This window comes from Mchenga conophoros, linkage group LG12, assembly GCF_057382185.1.
Source record: "Mchenga conophoros isolate Kocher_MC1m ecotype Shallow Benthic linkage group LG12, M_conophoros_male_GT1.1, whole genome shotgun sequence".
Classification (NCBI taxonomy): domain Eukaryota; kingdom Metazoa; phylum Chordata; class Actinopteri; order Cichliformes; family Cichlidae; genus Mchenga; species Mchenga conophoros.
This window is the reverse complement of record NC_140537.1, coordinates 24,530,839-24,555,128: the sequence shown is the minus strand read 5'-3', so window position 1 is coordinate 24,555,128 and position 24,290 is coordinate 24,530,839. Positions and strand designations below refer to the sequence as shown.

General features: G+C 42.2%; 1 protein-coding gene across 7 annotated transcripts in view; it reads left to right on the top strand.

The window, feature by feature from the left end:
* pde4d (phosphodiesterase 4D, cAMP-specific) overlaps positions 1 to 22,843 on the top strand; it is a 203,893-nt gene extending 181,050 nt beyond the window's left edge. For all 7 annotated transcript variants that reach the window (XM_085294715.1, XM_085294714.1, XM_085294716.1 and 4 more), the window contains 13 exons: positions 673 to 709; positions 793 to 869; positions 2,580 to 2,629; positions 6,653 to 6,765; positions 15,136 to 15,229; positions 15,332 to 15,507; positions 15,630 to 15,728; positions 15,845 to 16,009; positions 16,245 to 16,344; positions 18,016 to 18,170; positions 18,301 to 18,423; positions 18,538 to 18,720; positions 18,812 to 22,843. In XM_085294715.1, the coding sequence (XP_085150841.1) occupies positions 673 to 709; positions 793 to 869; positions 2,580 to 2,629; positions 6,653 to 6,765; positions 15,136 to 15,229; positions 15,332 to 15,507; positions 15,630 to 15,728; positions 15,845 to 16,009; positions 16,245 to 16,344; positions 18,016 to 18,170; positions 18,301 to 18,423; positions 18,538 to 18,720; positions 18,812 to 19,318 (1,879 nt within the window). In that variant the 3' untranslated portion in view covers positions 19,319 to 22,843. The remainder of the gene's footprint in view (positions 1 to 672; positions 710 to 792; positions 870 to 2,579; positions 2,630 to 6,652; positions 6,766 to 15,135; positions 15,230 to 15,331; positions 15,508 to 15,629; positions 15,729 to 15,844; positions 16,010 to 16,244; positions 16,345 to 18,015; positions 18,171 to 18,300; positions 18,424 to 18,537; positions 18,721 to 18,811) is intronic.
* Positions 22,844 to 24,290: the final 1,447 nt, after the last annotated feature.

Here is a 24,290-nt window from a genome sequence, read left to right as displayed (position 1 = left end):
CAGCAGTGCAGTAAAGCAAAGAGGCTCTGTGACACTAATCATCACCTGAAGCTGTTTATGGTGTTCACATAACTTGGAGGTCAGCAGGTACTGACTCAAAGTTTACTGATTAAATTTATTTTACCTTGGTTGACTGAGAAAGGCTTTTCTCTCCCAGTGTTCACTGAGGTGTCCTTAAGCAAGGCTCATAAACCCCAGCTCCAGGAGCAGCGTGTCTAGCGACAATAAAAAAAAAAATGGGGGCAATCAGTGAAGACAAGACAGAAATGTGCTTAGCTAACTTTTACCTGGGTAAATAAAAGTCAGTAAAAACATGAAAGAAGAACTTAATGATCCCTATAGGTGTAGATAGGGGCAAGGAAATGGAAAGAAGAGGTGCAAAAACAGCTTCCATGTTTTACATTATCCAGTACCATGAGAATAGGTTTGGTAGTTACTGCAAATGTCATTGAGCTACCTTACGTGTACAGTTACACAACAATAAAGCCCCTCAGTTCTCTCACTGAAGCCTAATACTGCCTTTAAACTATTGAACATTGTGAAGTATATGGCCTCCTCTGATTTGTGAACATAGGGACAAAGGCATGGAAATGAATCACCCTTCTGCTGCTGAATCATTATCATTATACTGTGAGTCTGCGTCTAACATAAAACTCTCTCTGTTTCTTCCAGTCATGGTGATGACATGATTGTAACACCCTTTGCACAGGTGAGCGGTTGCACCAGTTTTGATGTCTTGACGCCTTACATACTGCCATAATGTGACGTTCAATTCTGTCATGTCCCCCTCAGGTTCTTGCAAGCTTGAGAACTGTACGAAACAACTTTGGTGCATTAACTAACCTACAACAAGACAGAACATCCAATAAGTAAGTTTGGAAGGCTGTAAAGCTTTACTGAAACAAAACCTTGCTGTAGTGAGAGGACTCTAATAATCAGTGTGACCAGCTTATGATATCTGATCACAGTCACCTTATGGCTGAGTTGTTCTACTCTGCATGTGGCAGTAATTTGTCATTCACATCCAGTGGCGGTCCTAGCCTGTTTGGTGCCCTGGGCGAACTCTCCCTCTGGCGCGCCCCCCCCCCCCCCCCCCCCCCCCCCCACACACACACACACACACATAAAACATATTAAGGATTGTACATTAACAAAAAACTGTTGTCGGAACCATACTGAATTTCACCAGAGAAACACACACACACATATGAAAAGAGAGAGAGTATGCATAGTATGCAAACGGCTACCAAACAGCCATCATAATTCATCATACAATGAGAACAGGACCAATCAACAACTGACAATGACTAATTAATATTAAAATCTGTAACATACTGTATTGTTTGGAGTTTAGTCTGTTACTGTAACCCACATAATTTCCTTAATTTAATAAAGTATTCTGATTCTGATGGTTTCAGGATGACCTGCCATTATCCAATGACACATCTGCTTACCTGTATCTTTTGCTCGTTTCTCCTCCTCTTCTTTTCTCTTTTTTCTAAACTGAGCACCTGATGGCTTTGAACTTTTCTTGTCCATCTTCCATTGGTTTTAATTTTGCACTCCAATATGAACACAAATCCCCCAACTCGAGGATCGCCACGACATAACCTAATAGACCTACACCTTAATTCACAGACTCGCTTTGTCTAGGGTTTATTTCTGGGATTTCGCACAACTCAGGACTCAAAACATCAATACATAATGGGCTTGGATTTACAACACTATGAATGAAATGTGCTTTGTTTCGAAGCAGCCGGCCCCTCCCCTTTCGACGGGTTGTGTGTTTGAGACTTTAAATCATCAAACTGTAAAATAGAAATTTTAAATTGTTACCCCTCTCTTTACCCCTGGTCCTAAAGTGTATGTTTATTTTCTTACTCTTCTTATATTTATTGTTTGTTTACTTGCACTGCTGTAACTGGAGCCTCGTCGTCTCGTCTCTCTATATACTGGACTGTATGTAGCGGAGATGACAGTAAAGTTTACTTTGACTTCAGCAGCAGGCTGTTTGTCTGGTGTTTTTGTTGGTTTGTTTGTTTTTATTTTGTTTTATTTTGCGAGTTGGTTATTAGATGCTGCTTCAGCCAGCCAGAGAATCCCCCGCCGCCCCGTCCTCTCCTCCCTGTGCCGCACGCAGCAGGCGCACCTTGCAAACGGAGGGCGCCCTTACTCCCAGCAAATGGGCGATAGAAAACCGATCGGTGCATGTGCCATTCCTAATATGCGCTGGCATGACGTCAGGGCAGCATGAGAACGAGCAATTTTTAAAAAAAATTTTTTTGCCGATGCCCGTGATGCCGACCCCCACCACGATGCTGCCCCGGGCAACCGCCCGTGTCGCCCGTATCAAGAACCGCTACTGTTCACATCCTTCACCTGCCTGCACTGTCTCCAGTGCTCACACATAGTCGGGCTTTGCTCGCCCTCTGCTGGATATATTCAGTATTACAACAACAGTGTGACTGTTGTAATAGTCACAAAAAACCAGCAAAAGGAGATTACGTTTCTTTACTTACTGTTATTTTTAGAGTTAATAACCGACTGTTTTGTGTGGCTCTTTGTTTCCCCCATGACAGAAGATCACCCATGTGTAACCCACCACCTATCACCAAGACCACCTTCACAGGTACGTAGACAGAAGAACGGCATGACTTGATGATATCTTTGTCTACTGTGTGTCCTTGTGTGTACGCGTGTGGTTCACGGCACTTTGTAAAGCAGTATTTACCTCACTTTGGCACACAGGGATCTCTAGTGCGGAAGCAGATGATAAGCAACGATAGTGAAATACAGATAATAACTTAAAATATGTAATAAATGGCTCATTCATTGTCTAAAAGCTGGTGATCAATTCTGAGTAGAACTAAAAGGAGAGCCTTACCAGAGTAGTCTCATCCATAACTGAAACTGGGATTAAATAGTTTATAGTAACAAAACGGAAGCGCTATCATTATCATGATGTCTTTTATCAGTTTTAAGATGATAAATATGATAACAATGAAGGGCTGTCAAGCACACAAAAAGTTGTGCAATAAGTCCAAACAAACAAACAAACCCATGAGCCAGAATATAAATATGAACTGTATATTTCACAGAGAAGTGGTTCACAGCAACAATAATTAGACTGTCCGATAGTATGGTGAAGTGTTTGTTTTTATTTGGTAACACGTCTCTATTCTAAGAAGCACTCATGGGGCTGTAGCAACAGACAGATCACTGTTCCCATAACAGATTAATAGGTTGTGTGTGTGTGTGTATATATATATAGTAATACTTGTCTTGGATAACCTAATGTGTTGAACACATTGGACAGATACCCTGTACTGCACAGATTGTCTGGTCTGCTTTAAGTGTTTTTGTTGTGAGGAAGACATGGCACAGACAGTGTTAGCTGGCTAGAATAGACTTGCCCTTGACAGTCACTTTGCTTTTTAGCAGTGTCAATGGCTGCAACCCAGCTTGTGTTTGCAGGAAAGACCAAATAACCTTCACCATTAATAAATAATTTCACTGTGCATTGCTCGGTAAAATGATCATGAGCGCGCACGCACAAACACATGGACATAGATATGCTCAATAAAAGGACAAAACTATATATTATTCTATATATTTATAATAGTCATTTATTAAGGGTGCCAAATTTTTGCTTACTCTTGTATTTGTGGGCAATCCTTACAGATGTTAAAATCGAAATCTCAAGACTTACCAACCTGCTTATATATTAAGAACCACTGACATCGTGCTATATTTAGAAAATAATCTGGTGCACAGCCCTGCCATAAACTGGTGACAGCTGTGAGTCATGAGCATAATTATTTGAGACTATTGACTGATACTTGTAACGCAAAGGCTTATTGAGCCTGCAACAAGTCGCATTGCAGAGAAAGACAATAAAGGGAGTATAATTAAAATTAAGTCGGTAAATCAGTCAAGGAGAAGATGCTGGTCAATAAAAGTGAGATTGCATGTAGGGCTCTTTGCCCCTTCCTCTGCTTGTCTTTCCATCTTTAGCTTCCTGCCCCTGCTTGCCAGAGCAGTTTTTTTTTTCTTCTGTTATCGGAAAGATGCACTAATAGTTCTTTGACCTTTTACCTGTTGTGGATGAGAATAGTTGCTGGTTAAAGTAAAGAGGGAGAGACAGACAACGATTTCAAGTTTCAAGCAATGCAGGCAGGCAGTAATTTGCATAATTGATTCAAACGGTTATGGCAGCTTTTTAAACATTTAGGCACTGAGGTGAGTTTAAAGAGATGCACGTGTCACTCGCATTCAGTATTCAACACAGTAGAATTATGTTTTTGGTTACATTCATTCTTTTTCCTTTTTTTATTGCACGCGATGCGGCCAGAAGCTATTTTCAAAGCTGATGCTAAACTCAGTGTCACAAGAGCTGTCCTTCCTCCCGAGCTCTGCGTTCTCCTTCCTTTTCCTCCTTGCTGCTCCTCTTCCTCTCTCTTCTTCTCATCGTCTCCCACTCCAACTTCACTGTCAAGCTGTTCCGGTACATAGTTTGGCTGCAGCCCTGCGTCTGTGCAGCAGAGTGGCCTCTCTGAGCGCCGGTGTCTGATGTCGCACTAAGCATGAGAAGAATGTCATTGACGTCAGTGCAGTTGCTGTCAGAAAGAGTAGCACCCCAGCCACTGACACCACACCAGGGAGAGAGACACCGAGAGAGAAAAGGAGACTGAGGGGAAGCGAAGCGAGAGACAAAAAATAGGAGCGAGAGAGAGAGAGAGAGAGACAAAGAGGGGAAGGATGATCAGTGGAGAAGTGTGGGAGAGGAAGGGGACTAATGGAAGCAGGGTGGGAAAGATTTGTCAAAGACAATGAAGCGGGATAGGGGTTCAGAGTATGAGGTCATAGAAAGGCATTGTTGTGCACAAAACAGACCCATATGGTAACAAAATTAGTGTGCATCTCTTCCAAATATAAAGCATGAGATATTAATAAAATTTACTTATCTTGTCCTACTTGTGCAATCGAGAGCTATGAACTTGAAAACTTAACTGTACACATTTACATCAGTAAAGTCAATATGAAGACAGAGCAGTGTTTCCCAAAGGCTTTAAGGCACTTTAAACACTTCCTACAAATGCTAAGTTGATATGGCATCACGAAACTAAATGTAGTCCTCGTGTGTTTTAATCTGCCGCTGCCTTGTCTGTGTAACTGAATTATGGCTTTAGTGACCACACATCACAGATCACATTGCATTAAACCCCTGTGTGCTTTCCTAAATTAGTTAAGGCATCAATATTAATTGGCTTCTGACAAGGTGACATTTTCTGCTAACATAGGCTGACTTTGAGAGGTGCATGTCTTTGATCTCAAACGAAAAGAAAAGGATACCGTGGCACTGCGATGTCGGGCTCATCACGCTAAACCGCTGCCATCTTCACCATATGGTCTGCCATCTATTTGTTTACCTCTCTCTTTTGGTGTATTTGTATGCTGAGCACATATTGGCATGCATGCACACTCAGTATAGGGAGCTCCCAGCTCTGGCTTCTCACTTCCAGCAGTCCAGTCCATGTTTTGATGATCTCCCTTCCCCATCCACAGTGCGGTCCTCTCAGGCTTTAGGTACAGCTTGGGGAGAGCAGCACGTTTGGCTACCAGGGACGCTGAAGCAACAGCAGCCCACCCCCTATACACACACACACACACACACAGCATCCATAGGAAACACTGTCCAGCGTACACACACAGCACTGGATTATACCCTTTGCTTCCCGGATACCATGGATGTTTTCATTGGCAGAGAGGCTATGGAGACAAAATCATGATGTGTTATGGTTAGCATTTTGTCTGGTGTGAGTGTGCATGTGTATGCATGTGTGCGTCTGTTGGTGTCCGTGTTTTTGTATGTGTGTGTGTCTGTGAGATGTATTTCTTAACCATGTCAAGTTGCTGTGAACGATCTTGTGTTTGTTCCACCCTGGACAATAGTGACATGGATCTTGCCTGGTTCTGAGCCTCTCACTGGATCCTCTTTTCCCTGATCCCCGTCTTCGCTCCATCCCTCCTATGGCAGACATGGGCCTGCTAAGCAGACTGTTGTTCATCTTGCTACATGACTGGAATTATACTTCTCTTATGAATCATACAGTAAACCCTATACACCCAGATCACTGAGTAGAATATGTGTGCTGTGTATGGGTGATAGTGAGGAAGTCTGTTTTTCTGCTGTTGCTCTCTTTGCTCTGTGGTTTACGTCTCTATTCTCTGCCGATGTTTCCTTACTGTTAACGAGCATCTGGACACACTGAATTGACTCGGGGTGGCTGTTTGCCATCCATCTCTCACAGCCATACTCCCAGGGATTGTATCTGACTTAAAAGGAAGAAGCCGGGAACTGTGGGACTGCGGTGAAGGTTTCTTTTCTCCATGGGGAATCAATGAGCTTGGCTACAGCTGACCTCTGCTCATCTGCGGGTTAGGATACGGGACATAAAGGCCCTGCTCCCACGCCCCCCACCCCTACCCCCTCAGCTGGCTCACCTGTCCAGTATGAAGAGTCACCCATGTGTCTACTCGGGGTATCCCAGCTTAGCTGTTTGTGGGGTGGGAGACCCCGGGCCTGGACCGTCCACTAGCCCTCTGAAGCGGGTCCTTACTGATCCCCTGCCCTCCTGTCTTGCCCCTGCAGAGGAGGCCTACCAGAAACTGGCCACTGAGACCCTGGAGGAGCTGGACTGGTGCCTGGACCAGCTGGAGACGCTGCAGACGAGACACTCAGTCAGTGAGATGGCTTCAAACAAGGTAAGAATAGCTAAAAAATTGTTGTTGTGGGTTTTTTTTTTTAAATTCATGGCAGTATATGTTATAAGTATTCTCTGTCTCTGTAATGTGGAAGTTGCTTCCTGGGTTTCACTTTAGTGTTTGTCTGCTTTGTTTTAATTTTGTGGCGTTTGAGCAAAATATAGTGTAGTGCTGATGCTGTGTGGGACATGCAGTACACTGTATGTGCTAAACTCTACTTGAAGTTGCACTTTTACAAATATTTACAGTATATACAGAGTTTCCTGCAGATTGAAAGTGCTAAGAAGCTAAACTACTAAATGAAGCTTGACTGCTTAACAGAACTGCGTTCAATGATTAACTTTATATATCTTTTAAAAAGAAATTGTGCAGCACACTTTCATGGGAGTTGTCATGTTGCTAACCCACGCCTGTGTTTTTACACGTCCATCTAAAAGAAAAAGAAATGTAAAAATACAGTCATTTTACTCATCTTATACAAAACTCTTGTATAAGTTTAAATGCCGTAATGGCTTGGTTTTTTTCTTGGACAAAGCTTATGTCACTTTTAGCACTGCATTAGCAAACTAACAAACAATAGTGAGATCCATTGTATCACAGGCTGTCGATGTAGTTGATTTTAAACATAATTCCATTGTCTTTAGACCTCCTCATCCCTAATAATGACTCGTTATGAACCCACTGTAAAAGCAGCACTGTAGAAACTTGATTCTTCCACATTTTGTTTGTTTTTGTGTGTGTGGTTGATCTATGTGCTGCTTGATTATGTGGTTTAATGTCTTTCTTAATACTCGTCAGTCATTACACCGCACATTGGTCTGTTTATGTTGTATGGTCTATATCGCCAGTGTGTGAATGTGTGTGTGAATGGGTGAATGACTGAATGTAGTGTAAAGCGCTTTGGGGTCCTATGGACTAGAAAAGCGCTATACAAATGCAGGCCATTTACCATTTACCATTTATATATGTTAGCGATAGCATCGTCATGCAAGCGAGGAGTTTTGGTATGAGCATGCTCAGTCGCTTCCACTGCGTGTGTGTGTCCGTGTGTGTGAGAGTGTTAGTGTGCTGCTCTGAATGCTGATCAGCTCTGGGCTGTGGTGATGTCACACACTGTGATGTCACACGAGGTGGGACGAACCAAGAGGAGAGACAGACAAAGGAATCAAACAAAAAGCACAGGTTCACCTCTGATGTTAGTGCGATCACACACATCACGCTGCACATCTACCTCATTTAAATTTTAAAAAATCACTTCTTTAAAAAGAGAGAGAGAGAGAGAGAGAGAGAGAGAGAGGTAGGTAAAAGAAAAACTGTAACATGCTCTCTTTTATCAGCACAGCTATCTTTGGTCGTCATGGCAACAGCCACAGGCTCAGCCGCCCTGCTATCTCACTCCAGCAATGCACACATACACACTCACACACGTACAGACAAAGACATCACATGTAATACAGTCGCTACATCTCCCACACATGGCCATTACTTTATGTGTGGAGCCCGCAGACTTTAACATCGGTGTTTAAAGGTATCCTCAGCTCATCGTCGAGATAAATAAAAGAAACCAAAAAAAAAAAAGATTGAATTCATTTGAGGAAAATGGAATAAAATTACGGAAAAATCACTTCTCTCAGTGTTTGGGACCATTGTTAAAACTCACCGCCCATAAAGTACAGTTCCTTGTGGGTTCCCATTCATCATCTCTGCCCTCAAATCAGGTCACAATATATTCTGGTGAAATACTGCACGTCACCTCGGAATATCACTATTCCCAAGGTTACTCTGTTAGGCTTAGAGGCTGCTGTAACAGTAGGTTAGGCAAGGTCAGTTTGCCCTCCAGGACATTCGTACTGCCATTCTACTTAATGCACTTTCACACAGTAGCTAAAAACACACACAGCACACACACCCATTGTACACCAAATGAAACAAGTCGTTTGCAGTTGTAACACCTTCTTTGACATTAAAAGTGCACATGTCTCTGCAACCCAGTATCACGGCAAAACCTGTAATAGAATCGCTGAGCCACTGGCATAGCTTGTCCATTTCCAGCTTTGACTCTTAGACATTATTAACACAGTTACACGGACAATATTAGCCACCTAGCTTAATCGATTCTACTGATTAAGGACCCTGAAATGTACTTCACATGTTTTTTTACTCACTACTGACTTCTTGGCTTTTTTAAAAATTATTATTATTATTATTATTATTATTATTATTATCTCCCCCTGCTGGTAATTCAACTTCTGCATGTGTGTCTATTTCACCCTTTTGCAGAGGCAAAGTGTGAAATTGACACACGTCTAACAGACAGCGTGTCTATTAGACGCTTTGCTGTAATCTCGTATAGGTCTCTGAGGTGACACTTGTTGGTTCTCTGTGGGTTCAAGTTCAGGATACTCCCGTGGTTAGATATTTTTCCTTTGTGTGTGATTAAGTATTTCGAGGATTCTTTTGCTCTTCTGTAAGATCGATGTGCACTAGTCAAGTCTGATTAGCGTTGGCTGTTTTCTCATTTGAAATATCAGGGTGTCATGCTTGGATGTTCAGGTTCGAAGGTGTCCTTTTTACTAAAGGCAAGAACTCTTTCCCCCTTTTGGACTCCTACTATGGGCAACTGTTGTTACTCTTTTCTGAACTGAGTGGTTTCTTCCAGAACAAAATGACAAGGTGTGAATCAGAAGTTAGTGATTGTGATCTTTTTGTATACAACTTACTAGGGCGTCCCTTGGAAAAACCTAGAACCTATTCTGATGGTCGTCAAAAATTGTCTTTATTGATGTTTATTGAGGTCTCAGAACTCGTCATTAAGGGTACTGGGGAGGTGATCAAATGTCTTTTTATGTGGGAAGGAGTTAAGACTTGTGTATTTTGGTTGTGTCGTGATCTCATCTGCGGATCTCCTGGCATATGGCAAGTGACTCATTAAAACTTTCTTTCTGTTTTTCTGGCATCACCGTTTTAGTAAGTCTGATTCACTTGCAGTGCGACTGGTGCCACACCTGAACAAGAATCTGGATCGTGTCACTTCTCTTTTTAACCTAAACCTGTAAGGTTGAGCTTCCCTGTCTTTTGCAAATCAGCAGCAGCCAGTGGGTGTTGGTGGATATCTTCTGTTTTCATAATGACTCTCTAATTGTTGCAGCAGGTAAAGTAAATACCAAAGTCTGTAATATGGACCTGTGCTAAATTATGCTTTTCCTGTTATATATGTACACTGCTATAATGGCAGGTGCTGCTATTAAATGTGGCCAAAGTTTCAAATAATGAGGCCGACAGACAATATGTGCAAGTATAACCAGTAACTGATTATATCTCCTCCACTTGTTGCAGTGATACTTTTAAATGATTAAAAGTATTATTCTTTTGATATTTCACTATTAGTGTTTCTTAGCAGCTCATTTCAAGAAAGAGCAAGAGGTTCCTTAGGAAACACCTAGTTTAGCAGCCTCACATCACTGATCTCAGATCTGTGCGAGGAGAGGTTTCTGCTTTTTCTGAATAACATGTAGCTTCCCTTAAGAATTCAAACTGTCTTGTCCCTAAAAGTTGGATCTAGTTCAGCGAGGAGGGCTTACACATGCGATGCGGTTCAGACTCATTCTTCAGTGGCTGAATTAGTGGCTAGTTCTCTTTGCTTTTGCATCTTGCTGCTGATCTTAGTTTTCATAGGTATACTTTGTGCTATAAATGGTACATGGACTAGTATTTGTGTGGTACAGCCCTTTTCCTAACAGTCATGCACTATGTATTGGCCCTGTGACACATTTTTATGTGTGGATTGGAGGAGCCGGGGGATCGAACCACCAACCAGTCTTACCATTACCTGTTTGTAGCCTTCCTACATATGGATTTCCTCCTTGGTGTCTTCTGTATGTCATGAATGGGTGACAGACCCATTTCATCTATAACACTGACAACAATTAAAGTGTTCCTGCTCCCTCTGCGGAGAGGGGGCGTCTGCTGCCCGAATAAATGCAGAATGTGAGAAACGAAAAAAATACATTGATCTGGAGGTGTTGCGAGCTATATATACACAGCAGGAACAGATATTTTTGGTCACAACACACATCTATGCTCGGTGTGACACTTTCCAATTTTTACCCAATAGTTTGAGTTCACACCTCTTGGCTAAGCTATTGCTTTGTGTGTGTTTGCGTGACAGCGAGTGGGAGTTTGTGTGGATTAGTGAGGTGTAAGCGGGCGTTGTTTAAACTGTCCACCTGAGAGGAGACCATGTGTTGTGCGTGCACACATGTGCGTGTGTGTTGGGCCTGTGCTGGCCTGCTTGGCTGTGAGTCAATCAAAGCGACTGGATCTCAGCGAGCCGGTGGGCTCATCTGTTCCAGTGTAGCTGTAAATTACTCACAGTGCCAAACAGGCTGTGGAAGTGGGGCGTAAAGTAATCAGAGACAGATTTGGTCCCTTTTCAATCAATGTAAACACTCGACACATGCATGCACACATGTGCGTTTACATACACAACATGAAAAAGAAAGAACAGACTCTAAATCTAAAGAAACGCAGGGGCTGTGGATGTTTTGTGTGGGTGTGCGCAAGTTTCAATAACCTGATTATGGTTCAAATTTTCACTGTTTTTTAAAGATTCAAATTTTTAAAAAGAAGTTTATATGAACCATATAAAGATCTGGAATAATCTTTTTAACTTTGACAATTGTAATTTTATATTCTGTTTATTAATGCTCATCAGCATTACTAAGGCCTTTTGCAGGCAGCCTTTGCAGTCCTTTCGACGTTAGCTATGTTAGCGGCCGACATCATCCCCGACATTTATGCTTGTGTGTCATGGATTACGCGTTAATTACCGTGCGGTTGTGTTCCACTGTTTTACATGTGGTGCCAGCCGATAGAAATTAATAAAATGCTGGGCCTTTTTTCCCCTCATCTCCCAGATGTTTGATGCCGCCCTTTTTTCAGGGGCAAACATGCTCTTCTCTCAAGTTTTATCTCTTCATTGTACATTCCCTGCCCTGCAACAGACTGGCCATCTGTCCAGGGTGTACCCTGCCTCTCGCCCTATGGTAGCTGGGATAGGCTCCAACCACCCCCACAACCCTAATAAGGATAGGACCATGTGTCAGACACCCCTGGTTTATGGGGTGGGGTAAGTTAGATGGTGGTGATGATTAGAAAAATGATCCATCATCATCATCATCATCATCATCATCATCATCATCATCATCACTGCAATATTTATCAGTAAAGCTGTAATATCAAAACTTGCACGCTGTCTGAACTCTGAACATTGATTGGAAATGTTTTTGGACCAGTGCCTCAACAGGTAATTTGAAGAGCATACACAAGTGTTTATACTAAGACATTTCTTTAAATAAACCAAAGTCCAAAGTAAACATGTTTTTCACCAAAGTTTGGTTCTGCTTTTCTTAGAAATACCCCCTGTCCAGATCCTAAGAATAGTATCACAGTTCAGAATTTTCCACACCTGCAATTACAAGAAGCAGTCCAGTAATTATTTGAGCTTACACATCTAATATCACTCATTTTGGTAGGACAAGATTCAGATGCCCTGTACATTTGAATTGCAGCAAACTGCAAACAGCTCTCTGTCAATGCCCTTTTTTTTCACTGGGACATCGTTGGCGAGCTGACTCAACGTGGGTTTTCCTGTAAAATTTCAAATTTAAGACTTGAGATTATCGGCGGATAATTCAATAATGCTGGATGTCAACATTAAAAAATGACTGCTGGAGACATGAAATGCACTCATAAAGCATCAGGTGGATATACTCACTTTGGAGGTGTTTGTCGCTTGGTGCTGCTTCAGAAAGAAAAACAAAAAACTCCAGCCTGAATACGGTTTCATCTTTTGCCTTCGATTAAAGCGACGACCTCCCGAGCTTGCTGACACGCACACGGAGCAGCCTGTGTGGCTGCAGCACTTTTAGTTTCTGTCCTATTGAGCCCACTTCAGATAACTGTGACGCTCATTCTTATTGTAAGACTAATGATGGGGTTTTTTTGTGTGTGTTTTTACATCATCTCATCAGTGATGCTGCTGTGACTCACCTCGCTTGAATACCGGGGTGGAAGGTGACCTTTTTTTAAATATTATATCATGTTGGATGAGGTAACCTGCACTTGTATATCAAGCTGTGCAGAAGGTTAGAACAGTTGGCCATGCATCTTATATGAACATGTTTTGCATACACACAAATGTAGGTGTGTACTGTACACACACACACACATGCATACGCAAACTAACATCCCCCTTGCACCGCAGGAATTAAAGGAAAGGGAAGGGGTAGATTTTTCCACTGACCTCAGTCCCAGCCAATCAAACAGCAGGCAGTCTCAGGTCTGTTCCAATCCAAACCAATCAGAGATGATGATGATGAGCTCACACTTCTTTCATATCCGGGCCCTGATTCGCTGCCGTCGTACGACCGTGTGAGGGAGGCAGCCTGTGCGCTTCACATGGGAGCTTGTGTCACACATACAGAAGCAGCCAGGCAGTCCTGTTTGGGAGCTGCTGAGAGAAAAATTTTGCTGTCCTGGTGCTTTGGCATCTACTAAGCATCCGCACCATCATCAATTATTCACAGACTCAGCAGTGCATCCCTGTGCCTGACTCTGTGTGTTCACATGCCAATCTGTGTCACCGTGTGTGGTCACAATATGCTCGCATCGGATCTTTGGGGAGACACGTTTCTTCCGCTTCTCTGTCAGAATCTGTTTTTCTTCGGCTTGGTTCTTTGGTTATTTGCAGGGCAAGAACGCAATGCTTCACTTACAGACTCTGCACAGCTGATTTACTTGGAATCGAGCTCTGCGGGCTCCTCAGGTTGAGGTCTTTTAACTGGCGGGAACTGCCTTTGTTTTACTAGCTGTCTAGTGTTTTCATTGACTGAGCAGTATACCGGACTATAAACCTGCACCTTTTCTGCTTCTGGATCGGTTTGCTTGATTTGTCAAAATGCCTGAAGCAAATTATTTGCTCTCTGTGTCCTGGGGATACATACAGGTAAGATCCCTTCTTATATTAGTGTAGTTTTTTTATATATTCATATGCTTCACACCTAGTTTGACGTGATTGCTTAAATTAATTTTCATCGAGAGGACGTGGTTTTTTTGTAACTTTCATCCCTCAGACCAGTTGAGATATACGAAGCACGTCATATATCTCCTCAAACTGTTGCTGCATTGGTGTGAGATTTCTGGGTCCGTTTTCCATTTTGATGCATTTGATGTGAAGAGCCAATGTTGTACTCGCATGGTGCTGCCTGGGTGTAATTCACAGAAAAAAATGATAATTTAGGTGACTTTGGATTCAAGAGCAAAGATGTTTTCGCAAAATCTCTGGATCGTTATTTCCATTCTGGTTGTTTCAAAGGTTAAACGGCACAAGTGGCCTCTTAGGTCAAAGAAAACAGCAACTCTTAGGTCTCTCCTTTTTAGGTCCATAATCTTTTAATTTTACTTTATACAGATATCTGGAAATCTTGTAGGTTGCATTTTTATTTATATGTTGCTATTTTTATATGTTTGTAATTATTGTATTTGTCGCTTTTCTGCAACAATGGCTGCAAGTGGCTCGCAGCCTCTGGTGTCATCATTATAAAAAAGCCTGTGGGTGTTCTTAAATCGGACTGAGCTCTAAAGAGACTCCTGTGGTGTTATGGCTTGCTTAAAGTGATCAGTATGGCTTTACATAAATCATTGATATACACTGTGCATTTTACAATTTCATAATTAAATTCATTCATAATTAAATAATGCATTGAGGGGTTTTTTAAATATCTGTTTTGTAACTTTGTGGTTTGGAACATCAGTGATTTAAAGCGTTTGCCTGCACATCAATCAATTTGGTTTTCAAAACCAAAGCTGCAGCTAAATTTGGGCCTGCCACTTCAATTAGGCACCGGAGAGCTAAGAGCAAATGAGGAATAAATAAATGCTGTCAGTTTTTTCAGGGCAGCAGCCCTCTAAATCTGTGTGTGTGTGTGTGTGTGTGTGTGTGTGTGTGTGTGTGTGTGTGTGTGTGTGTGTGTGTGTGTGTGTGTGTGTGTGTGTTAAAGTGAGAGAAGGTGAAATTTCTGGGAATAACTACTGTATTGTTCCTTGAAATTTTAAAAATCTGTCTGCAAAAGACTGTTGCTATTAGGAATGTGTATGCCATCAAATCATCTGTTTTCTTTACATGCATAGATTTTTTTTTTTTTCACGTTCTGGAACTTGAACTATGTTTTCAGTTTCTGTTCTTTACTTGAAAATGACATTATTAAGTGCCTCTGAACACCTCTGACCTGAAAAACCAAGTAATTGTGATTATGCCTTTTTCCGAGACACTGAACCCATTATTCATATACGTGTGTGCTCCGCTTTCAGTTCAAGAGGATGTTGAATAGAGAGCTCACGCACCTCTCGGAGATGAGCCGCTCTGGGAACCAAGTCTCTGAGTTCATCTCCAACACCTTCCTGGGTGAGTGATGACACGGGTAGATAGACTCGCCCTCCTTCCTGCGTCGTGACAATCTTTGTATTCACTTTTCTGTTCTTTTTTTTCTGCACTGTGTCTCTCCAGACAAGCAGCATGAAGTCGAGATGCCATCCCCTCAAACGCAAAAGGAGAAGGAGAAGAAGAACAAGCCCATGTCTCAGATCAGTGGGGTGAAAAAGCTGCAGCACTCATCCAGCCTCACAAACTCGAACATCCCTCGATTTGGGGTCAAGACCGAGACCGAAGATGAACTTGCTAAGGTGTGTTTGTGTGCATAGTTTACATAAATATAGTGCACAGTGTGTGCAATTTGATGTATATAGTTGAGGGAATTTATTTCTGATCTTATCTCATTGTTTTTTGGGGTTTTGATTTTTTTCAGGAGTTGGAGCATGTGAATAAATGGGGCCTTAATGTTTTTAAAATCTCCGAATTTTCTGGGAATCGACCACTGACAGTCATGATGTACACAATATTCCAGGTAAAGACTTCCTTCTTCTGTTTTTCTGGCTCTTTTGCTGCTTGATGAATCCCCAAATTGTCCAAATCGTCTTAATTGTAATCCCCCCCCCCCCCCCCTTTATTTCTTATTTGCAGGAGAGAGACTTGTTAAAAACTTTTAAAATTCCACTTGACACCTTTATAACCTACCTGATGACCTTAGAAGACCATTACCATGCCGATGTGGCCTATCATAACAACATCCATGCTGCTGACGTCACCCAGTCAACTCACGTGCTGCTATCCACCCCTGCCCTTGAGGTGAGGTGCAAGTGCACGCACACACACAAAGACATGGAGCACTCTTGTACACATGCATTGACATGCATATACTCACAAACACGTAGGCCATGCTTCCACAATCAGCTTCAATCAAACTCCTTCTCCACGTCCAATCAATGGCTCTAAACTTGAAAGGGTATTTTTATCCAGCGAGCTGACTCTCGCATCAGTGCCCTCCGCTCTCCCTTCAACACTTGCTTCTTCTTCTTTCCAGGCTGTGTTCACAGACCTTGAGATCCTCGCTGCCATCTTTGCCAGTGCAATTCATGACGTGGACCATCCCGGAGTCTCGAACCAGTTCCTCATTAACACCAGTAAGCCTGAATATGAGTGTTAGCAACTGTGTCATTACCAAGTATTCACAAACGCACACACTCTGGCACAAAGGTGAGAACATGCACATTGATGCCTCTGCTTCGTTAGCAAGCATACATATGCACACACTCTGCATTATAAATATAATTTCTCTCATAAATCGCATTTCATAATTAATCCAAACTCTGAATTGATTCTTGCATCAACTCCAAAATGTGCAGGTTGGGCTTAAACACTTAGTGCCTGCACACATGCACGTGTTTACCAGCATGTTTTTTGCAGGCACGTGTGATGGCTTTGACATGTGATTCCAAAGCAGAGGAGTTCAAAGAGACGATCAATAATTGCCCTAATCCCTGTACTCAACATCATTCAGGATTCTTAGGAAAACGTCCTTCTGAGGACAAATGTAGCCACACTATATGTGCTGACCTCAATATTTTCTTGTTTACATCAAGCGGTAGCTAATCAACGCTGAGAGTCTTATTTCTTTTTATAGGCCATTGCATTTTGGTTGCTAAATTCCAGTAATCTCCATTGTTGAGTGAAGGGTAGACATCACAAAGACAGATTTATCAAAACCTAAAGAAATAAAAGCCAGATAATCTGTGTGACTCACTAACACCAAGAGTAGTGATAGAAGCATCTCAACTGAGCTTATAACCATGCCAGACTTGCATGCCTGCTTCATGTTGTTGTGTTTGTTAATGTATCCCTGAGCTAGACACTAAACCCCTGTTATCTCACTTTAACTGACTCACTTGCTTATGGTTAGCAGTATCACAAATATCACCTTAATTTGGCGGTTTAGAGGAAAACTCAAACAAAAGCAGTTTATATCCACTGGGCACAAATGCATAAGAGTATTACTAACACCAGCCTCAGAACAGAAGGCACACTATGCAGTCGCATACACGTAGCACACACATAAAATGTGTAGTGCTTACCATAAGCCCCAAATGGGGAATCCCTGCAGTAAAGGCAGTGTGAGTCATCCTTGTTAAGTGCCACCAGAATGATCTGCTGTCAGCCAGAGAGCAACGGAGCAGGATCCCCTTTCTCTGTTCTGCTGCTCGGTTTCACTGTGGCCAAGACTAATGCATCTTAATGGAAAATCTAAATACAGCTAGAGGTCCTTCAAATGACCGCGAGTGGGAAATCTCTCAGCGGTAAACATGATGGGGCTTTCTTCTGCTGCTCATTCACCAAGGAATCCATAGCAGCACACATAAAATTCAGCAAGACACCATTAGAGAAATTTGTTGCACTAATAGGCGATTGTTGCACATTTATTGTCTTATGGATCTAATTAAACTGAAATGCACAGTTTAGAATTGCTGTTCCCATCTATGGTAATTTGTATTTGGCAGTATGGTTTTGGCACATGCACATGTGTGGAAAGCACAAGGCACTGAGAGCAGCAGCAACACCTCCAGAACAGAACAAGAGCAGGCATGCATGACTGCAGACACTGATTTAACAGGACAAAGCATGAAAAGGAAGAGATGGGGTGGGTTACAAAGTGGCGTGCAGCGTGTATCAACTTAAGCTTAGCCTAAAAGCAACTTGAAAAGAATTTCCAGTTGGATGTACAGAAGTGTACCAGCGGACTTATCAGCTTCCTGCTAAGTTTCTGCAAACTAAACTAACCAACCGTTTCCCCCCTGCAGATTCAGAGTTGGCACTGATGTACAATGACTCTTCCGTCTTAGAGAACCATCATCTAGCAGTCGGTTTCAAGCTCCTGCAAGAGGAGAACTGTGACATCTTCCAAAACTTGACCAAAAAACAAAGACAATCACTGCGAAAGATGGTCATTGACATCGTAAGTGAAGAGAGTTTCATCTTTTGTAATAAAGGCTGAGTAGAAAGCCTTGTGTAGTATATTACGTACAAATTAAGCGACAGTGTTCTTTGCTGAGTACTAGTAACAGTTTGTTGTTGGTCTTTATAAGGTGCTAGCTACAGACATGTCCAAGCACATGAATCTGCTGGCTGATCTGAAAACAATGGTGGAAACTAAGAAAGTGACCAGCTCTGGTGTCTTACTGCTGGATAACTATTCTGACAGGATACAGGTAAAACTGGCTGTCTAATATCCACGTCTCTGTTGTAGTATTTCCTGCTGCTGTCTATATTGTCTTTTGGGACATTGGCGCTGTGTTTTAGATTGTGTTACCGGTCACATTCAGGTTCTCCAGAACATGGTGCACTGTGCAGATTTGAGCAACCCCACCAAGCCTCTGCAGCTGTACCGGCAGTGGACGGATCGCATCATGGAAGAGTTTTTCAGCCAAGGTGACCGAGAACGGGAGAGGGGCATGGAGATCAGCCCCATGTGTGACAAACACAATGCCTCAGTAGAAAAGAGCCAGGTAACACACACACAGGCAGATAAGTGTACTGTACTTGTGTGCTGTGTAGACACACACTGAGAGTCCTGTTTTTCCTGCGTGTCCTCTGTAGGTTGGATTCATAGACTATATCGTCCACCCTTTGTGGGAGACGTGGGCTGACCTGGTCCATCCGGATGCCCAGGACATCCTGGACACATTAGAAGACAACAGAGAGTGGTACCAAAGCACCATCCCCCAAAGTCCCTCCCCTGCGTTGGACGAGCCTGAGGACAGCACTCGACCTCCGGGAGGGGACAAGTTCCAATTCGAGCTCACCCTGGAGGAGGACGGGGAGTCGGACACTGAGAAAGACAGCGGCAGCCAGCCAGAGGAGGAGGAGGAGGAAGAGGAGGAGGAGGAAAACAGCTGTACTGATTCTAAAACACTCTGTACGCAGGACTCTGAATCAACAGAGATACCTTTGGACGAACAGGTGGGGGAGGACGATGACGATGATGATGAGGTAGTAGAAGAGGGAGAAACACCCTGCTCACAATCATGTGTTGTCGAGGAAGAGGTAGCAGAAGAGGAGGAGGAAGAGGAGGAAGAAGAGAAAGCGAAATCCCCTGACACATAGCAGTTTATGGACAGCATCTGATTAACTCTTCTTCTTAGTAATGACAGATGATTATTTATAGAATATTTTTTGGGTTTTGTTGAATCTGTGTGTGGTTTTTATACATCCATGTTTCTGGTTCCAAAGCGTGCGCTGCTCCCCACCTTGGCCACTCCTCCCTGCCCGCTTTGTTCAGACACGCCCACTGGTACTACTTCAAGTTTTTTTGCACTCAGGAAAACTCCTTTCCATTCCCATTTGTACTGAAGTGGTGTGTCTTTATTTCACCTTTACAGCCCCCTCCCTTTTACAGGCTTAAGTTTGTGGACCAGCAGTTCAGTCTCCTCCGTGCTGTTCTTACTGTACGTAACATCACGTTTTCCTCCTTTTCTGCTTCGTCTCAGCCTCGCCCGAAGGTTTGCCAGTGTTTCCGTGTTTTATTAAGTGCCCATACTCTACAGAGACAGTTGTTGGCGTGTTCAAGGAGAACCTCCCTCTCGGTTAGGTCATATCCCCCCCCTCCCGCTACAAATTAGGAGGCACGTTATGCTGTCATCCGGTCGAGAAAACCTGACGGGGCGCCGCAGAGATGAAAGCTGCAGCACACCGGGGAACTTTTTGAGACACATTTCTGCTGTGGAAGTCTTCCTTGAAAACCTGACTGACACCAAGCTCAAATCGAAACGGCTGTGTCGCTGTCCTAGACCTCTTTAATTTTTTTGTATCGTACTGTATGTAAGATTCAGATATTTTCTAGAATTTACTTTTGCAATCTTAGGCTCTGTTTTGTTAGAAATAAAGAAAACGAGGGCACTTTTGGAAACTAATGGGGGAGAAACGTGTCGTAGATATTCAGTGTTTTTTTGTTTTGTTTTTTTTCTTGAAGGGGATATCTTTACAGCTGGGTTACATTGAGTGTTCTGAGCTGTTTGCACTTGCTCCAATAGCATTTATACTACTATTTCCATGCCACTGTACTCATATTTGGTTTGTCCTGTCAGTTTGAATTTTGGAATTCATTCATAATAACTATTGTTTTTGGTGAGCGTCTTCACCGAGAAGGAAGCGTGAAAGCCGAGGTTTTCACACTTCAGTTACATTGTTACAAGCCTTTAAATTTAATTGTCGTTGCCTGCAGTTCTTTTGAACACATCCTAAGACAATGCAATGCTTTGTAGTTGATACAAAAAGCACCTTTTTTAGAAGCTTGTTTAGTGCTCCAAGTATACAGAAATAGAAATGGTATTATAGGGTGATTTTATACAAATGCTACGAAAGCTTTTTATCGTCCTTCTTTTCATTTTCTTGCCCTTATTTGACACGCACATCAAGAACTGCTGCTTTTTTCCAGTCACTGTGTTTTCTTTTACCTGTTGTAAATGTGCTTTTCATCACGAACACATTTTTGTTTTTATAGGGTTTTTTTGCCTACACGACGTTAACTCCAGTTACTGTCTTTGTTTTCGACAAGACAATCAGCTCCATCGTGCAGTCGTCAGATATCCTCTACAGATATCCAGATACTCTTGCACAGATACATATATTCGTTTATGATTACATTTATTGTTTTATTTAAACTCGCCAAAACGCGTGCGCACATAGGCTTGAACGTTGTCGCCCTACATCACAGCCAAAACTCTTCACTTTTTTCTATCATATTTTACGCCTCAATTTATTATTTATTGCTTGATTCTTTTTTTTCCCCCTCTTTGTGTGTGTGTGTGTGTGTGTGTGTGTGTGTGTGTTTTTTTTGGTTTTTTTGCATTATGAAGATGGTACAGTAAATATTTTACTGTAGCATAGACCACATCGCAGGCTTGCAGGTTACAATATCCAAATATACTTTTTAACCCCAGTGTACATACAATATTTAAAAGAAAATCCACCTCTTTAAAGAAAAAAAAACCACTTGAAGTACTGCACACCGCTTTTTAAAGAGTGCTCGTTTTGATTATGTGTCATTTTAAAACTTTTTATTTAATCTTTCATTTTGTGCCAATACTTTTCTTTCTTTTTTCCCCCCCATCCTCACCCAGAGCCCTTACCTGTAATAAAAAATTTTCTGGTTTTATCGCTGTTTACAAACATATATTTATTGTGCTGTACATAATATATAATTATTAATGTTATTACTATCATAATGCAGTTTGCTGTAAATGGTTGATTCTTATCATCCCTTTTGGTGATGGCGTGGCTGTATTATGTACCTCTTGTTGAGAGAATGTTTATTTACACATGAATTTCAGTGTAAAAAAAAAAAAGAAAAACAACAAAAAAGAAAAAAACAAAACAAAAACGATCCATCGACATGTTGCTTAGCTGAGAAGTAGCTCAGTGAAGAGAGAGGGAAAGCCAAATTGTTTTTTTTAAGAAAAAAAAGAAACTGTTCCTTGGCCCATGGGCTGTGCCTTAAATTCAACACGTCATTTACTTTTAGCCTTTTTATTTTTTGAATTCTCTAGTTCTCTTTTTGCTGCAGTGGTGAATCTTTTTGGCTTGGGTCGGCCCGATCTCCTGCTGAGAAAAGTTGCCTTTTCCACAATCACAGCCAAACACGGTTTGCTCTGTCTCGCAGCTACGGCGCTGCTTTGAAAATACGCCGTCGGTGCAGACGTGTGCGGAGACTCGGTTCGACCGCAAGCCTGAGATTTACCACATGAGTGATGTGTGGCCTATAGCCAGCCGGGTGTCCCCAGAGTCGAGTTTGCTGTAGACCTGGTCTGAACAGCTCACACTTCCTTTACGCTCTGCCTCTACACTCACAGATGTGATTCAGCCTGTCAGGAGACGTGATGCGGGAGTCGCTTTTTTGGCTGCCGCATCACCTGCTTCTGCGTGGCTGTCTCGCAGCTACAGAAACACTGAATGGGGCGCAACAGTAGTGTATAGCTGTTGCTTGACTACGGCCCTACAAAGCACAGAGGCTTCGAGACACATCTGCATGTTCAGCCACTGCTGCATTAATTATGGCTGAAACACTGGCGGTGTGTTGCTTATCTATGCTCTGCCCGCACGACCACTCACATTACTTGCAATATCCAAAACCACTGACATCTCTCTGCCTGCACAGGAGAAGGGTTTATTATATTTGTGTAGTGAAGGGAGGGGTGGGGGTATGGGGTGGGATTCAAGGGGTTTGGGCGACTGCATCATTGTCCTGAAACATGGACTCTTATTTTGACACACATACTGTAGATTCTAAACAGCCCTGGACCAATGGAAATAGTGGGTTCTTTTCTCATTATGTGTTCTATTTTTTTAATGGTATGAAAGGAGAATACAAACTGTAACTTTAAGACAAAAAAAAGAAGAAAAAAAAGGTCTTTGGGACAATTATATTTTGGGTTATGTCTTTAGAATGCCAACTTGTCTGGACGTTTCACAGGACAATTAAAATTTTATTTTAATGGATTCCTTGTTAATTGCAGTCTATTGGATAGCACTGTAGATCATACAACTTTATGTAAAAAACAAATAAAAAGAATGAAAAAAGTTTTTATATGCAATGGATTAAATAAAAGCATGGGTTGATTCTGCCTAATCACTTCTTGCTTGGATTGTTTTTTAAGGTATTGGAGAATTGAGTCACAGTTTCCTCATAAAACAATCTCTTCATACCTACTTCAAAAGAATCAGGGTTCAGCAAGACCACTTGTTGAACTCTGAAGGTGTCTCATAAGGTGATTGAGGCATAAGTTTTGACACTTCAGCAGTGAAAAAATAGAAACTTTCTGCTGATATGAATATAAGCGGTGCCTTGAAATTGTGGCTTGCCCTTTGGTGTGCAAAATACTAAGGCAAACCACTGCTGTAGAGCACGTGTCTCTCAGCAATTATGAATGCACAAATTGCTTTGAAATGCTCAAGAGGAAGAGCCAAGACAAAGCAGCTGTACATCTGAGTGACATGATGTCTTTGAGGCAAAGACGTGGGTATTAGGGTAATTCGTGATTCTTAATTGGCCATAGGTGTGAAAGATCCCGTGCATCTATGCGTTAGCCCCGATAGACTGGCGGCCTGTCCAGGATGCGCACCAGAGTTTGCCCTGTGACAACAAGGATAGGCTTTGTGAGCAATTTAGGACAAACAACATTAGCATCTCATCAATGCAAATATCTAATAAGCCAATCACGTGGCAGCAATTTGGTGCATTTGGGTAGATACGTAGGTAGACATGGTCAAGATGACCTACTGAAGTTCAGTTGGAGCATTAGAGTGGGGAAGAATGGTGATTTAAGCAACTTTTAACATGGCAGTATTTCAGAGGCTGCTGATCTACTATGATTTTTCCTCACAACCGTCTCTGGGGTTTACAGAGAACAGTCTGAAAAAGAAAAAATATCCAGTGAGCAGCAGTTCTCAGGGTGAAAATAACTCGTTGATGCCAGAGGTCAGAGTAGAATGGCCAGAATGCTTCGAGCTGATCAGAAGGCAACATTAAATAAATGAAAGACTAAACCAAAGTATGCACAAGAGAACAGGGAAAACACAACATGTTGAACACTAAAGCAGTTGGAACTGTCAACTAAGAACTGTCAAAAGTGTTAGACAGTGTGGTCTACAATTCACGCAGGCTCAGCAGATTAGGACAGCAGGAGACGAGTCTTAATTTCTCAATTTCTGCTGCAACGTTTGGATTGTAGAGTGAGCGATCGAACCTCCAACCAACCACCAAGCTACAGTCACCCCGAAGTACACCACAGCCTACCTAGCAAACTGTTTATGTAGCAAAGCTCAAATCATCTCAAACTGTTGTCTTAAAAATGACAACTGTACTCAAGTGGCTTCGACAGTCACTGGATCTAAATCCATCAGAGCGCCTTTGGGATGTGGTAGAAGGGGAGATTTGCATCATGGATGTGCAGTAACTGTCCGATGCGATCATGTCAATATGGACCAAAATCTCTAAAGAATGTTTTCAGCACTTTGTCATGAAGAATGAAGCAAAGCTTGACCCAATACTAACAAAGTGTACCTAATGAAATGTCTGGTG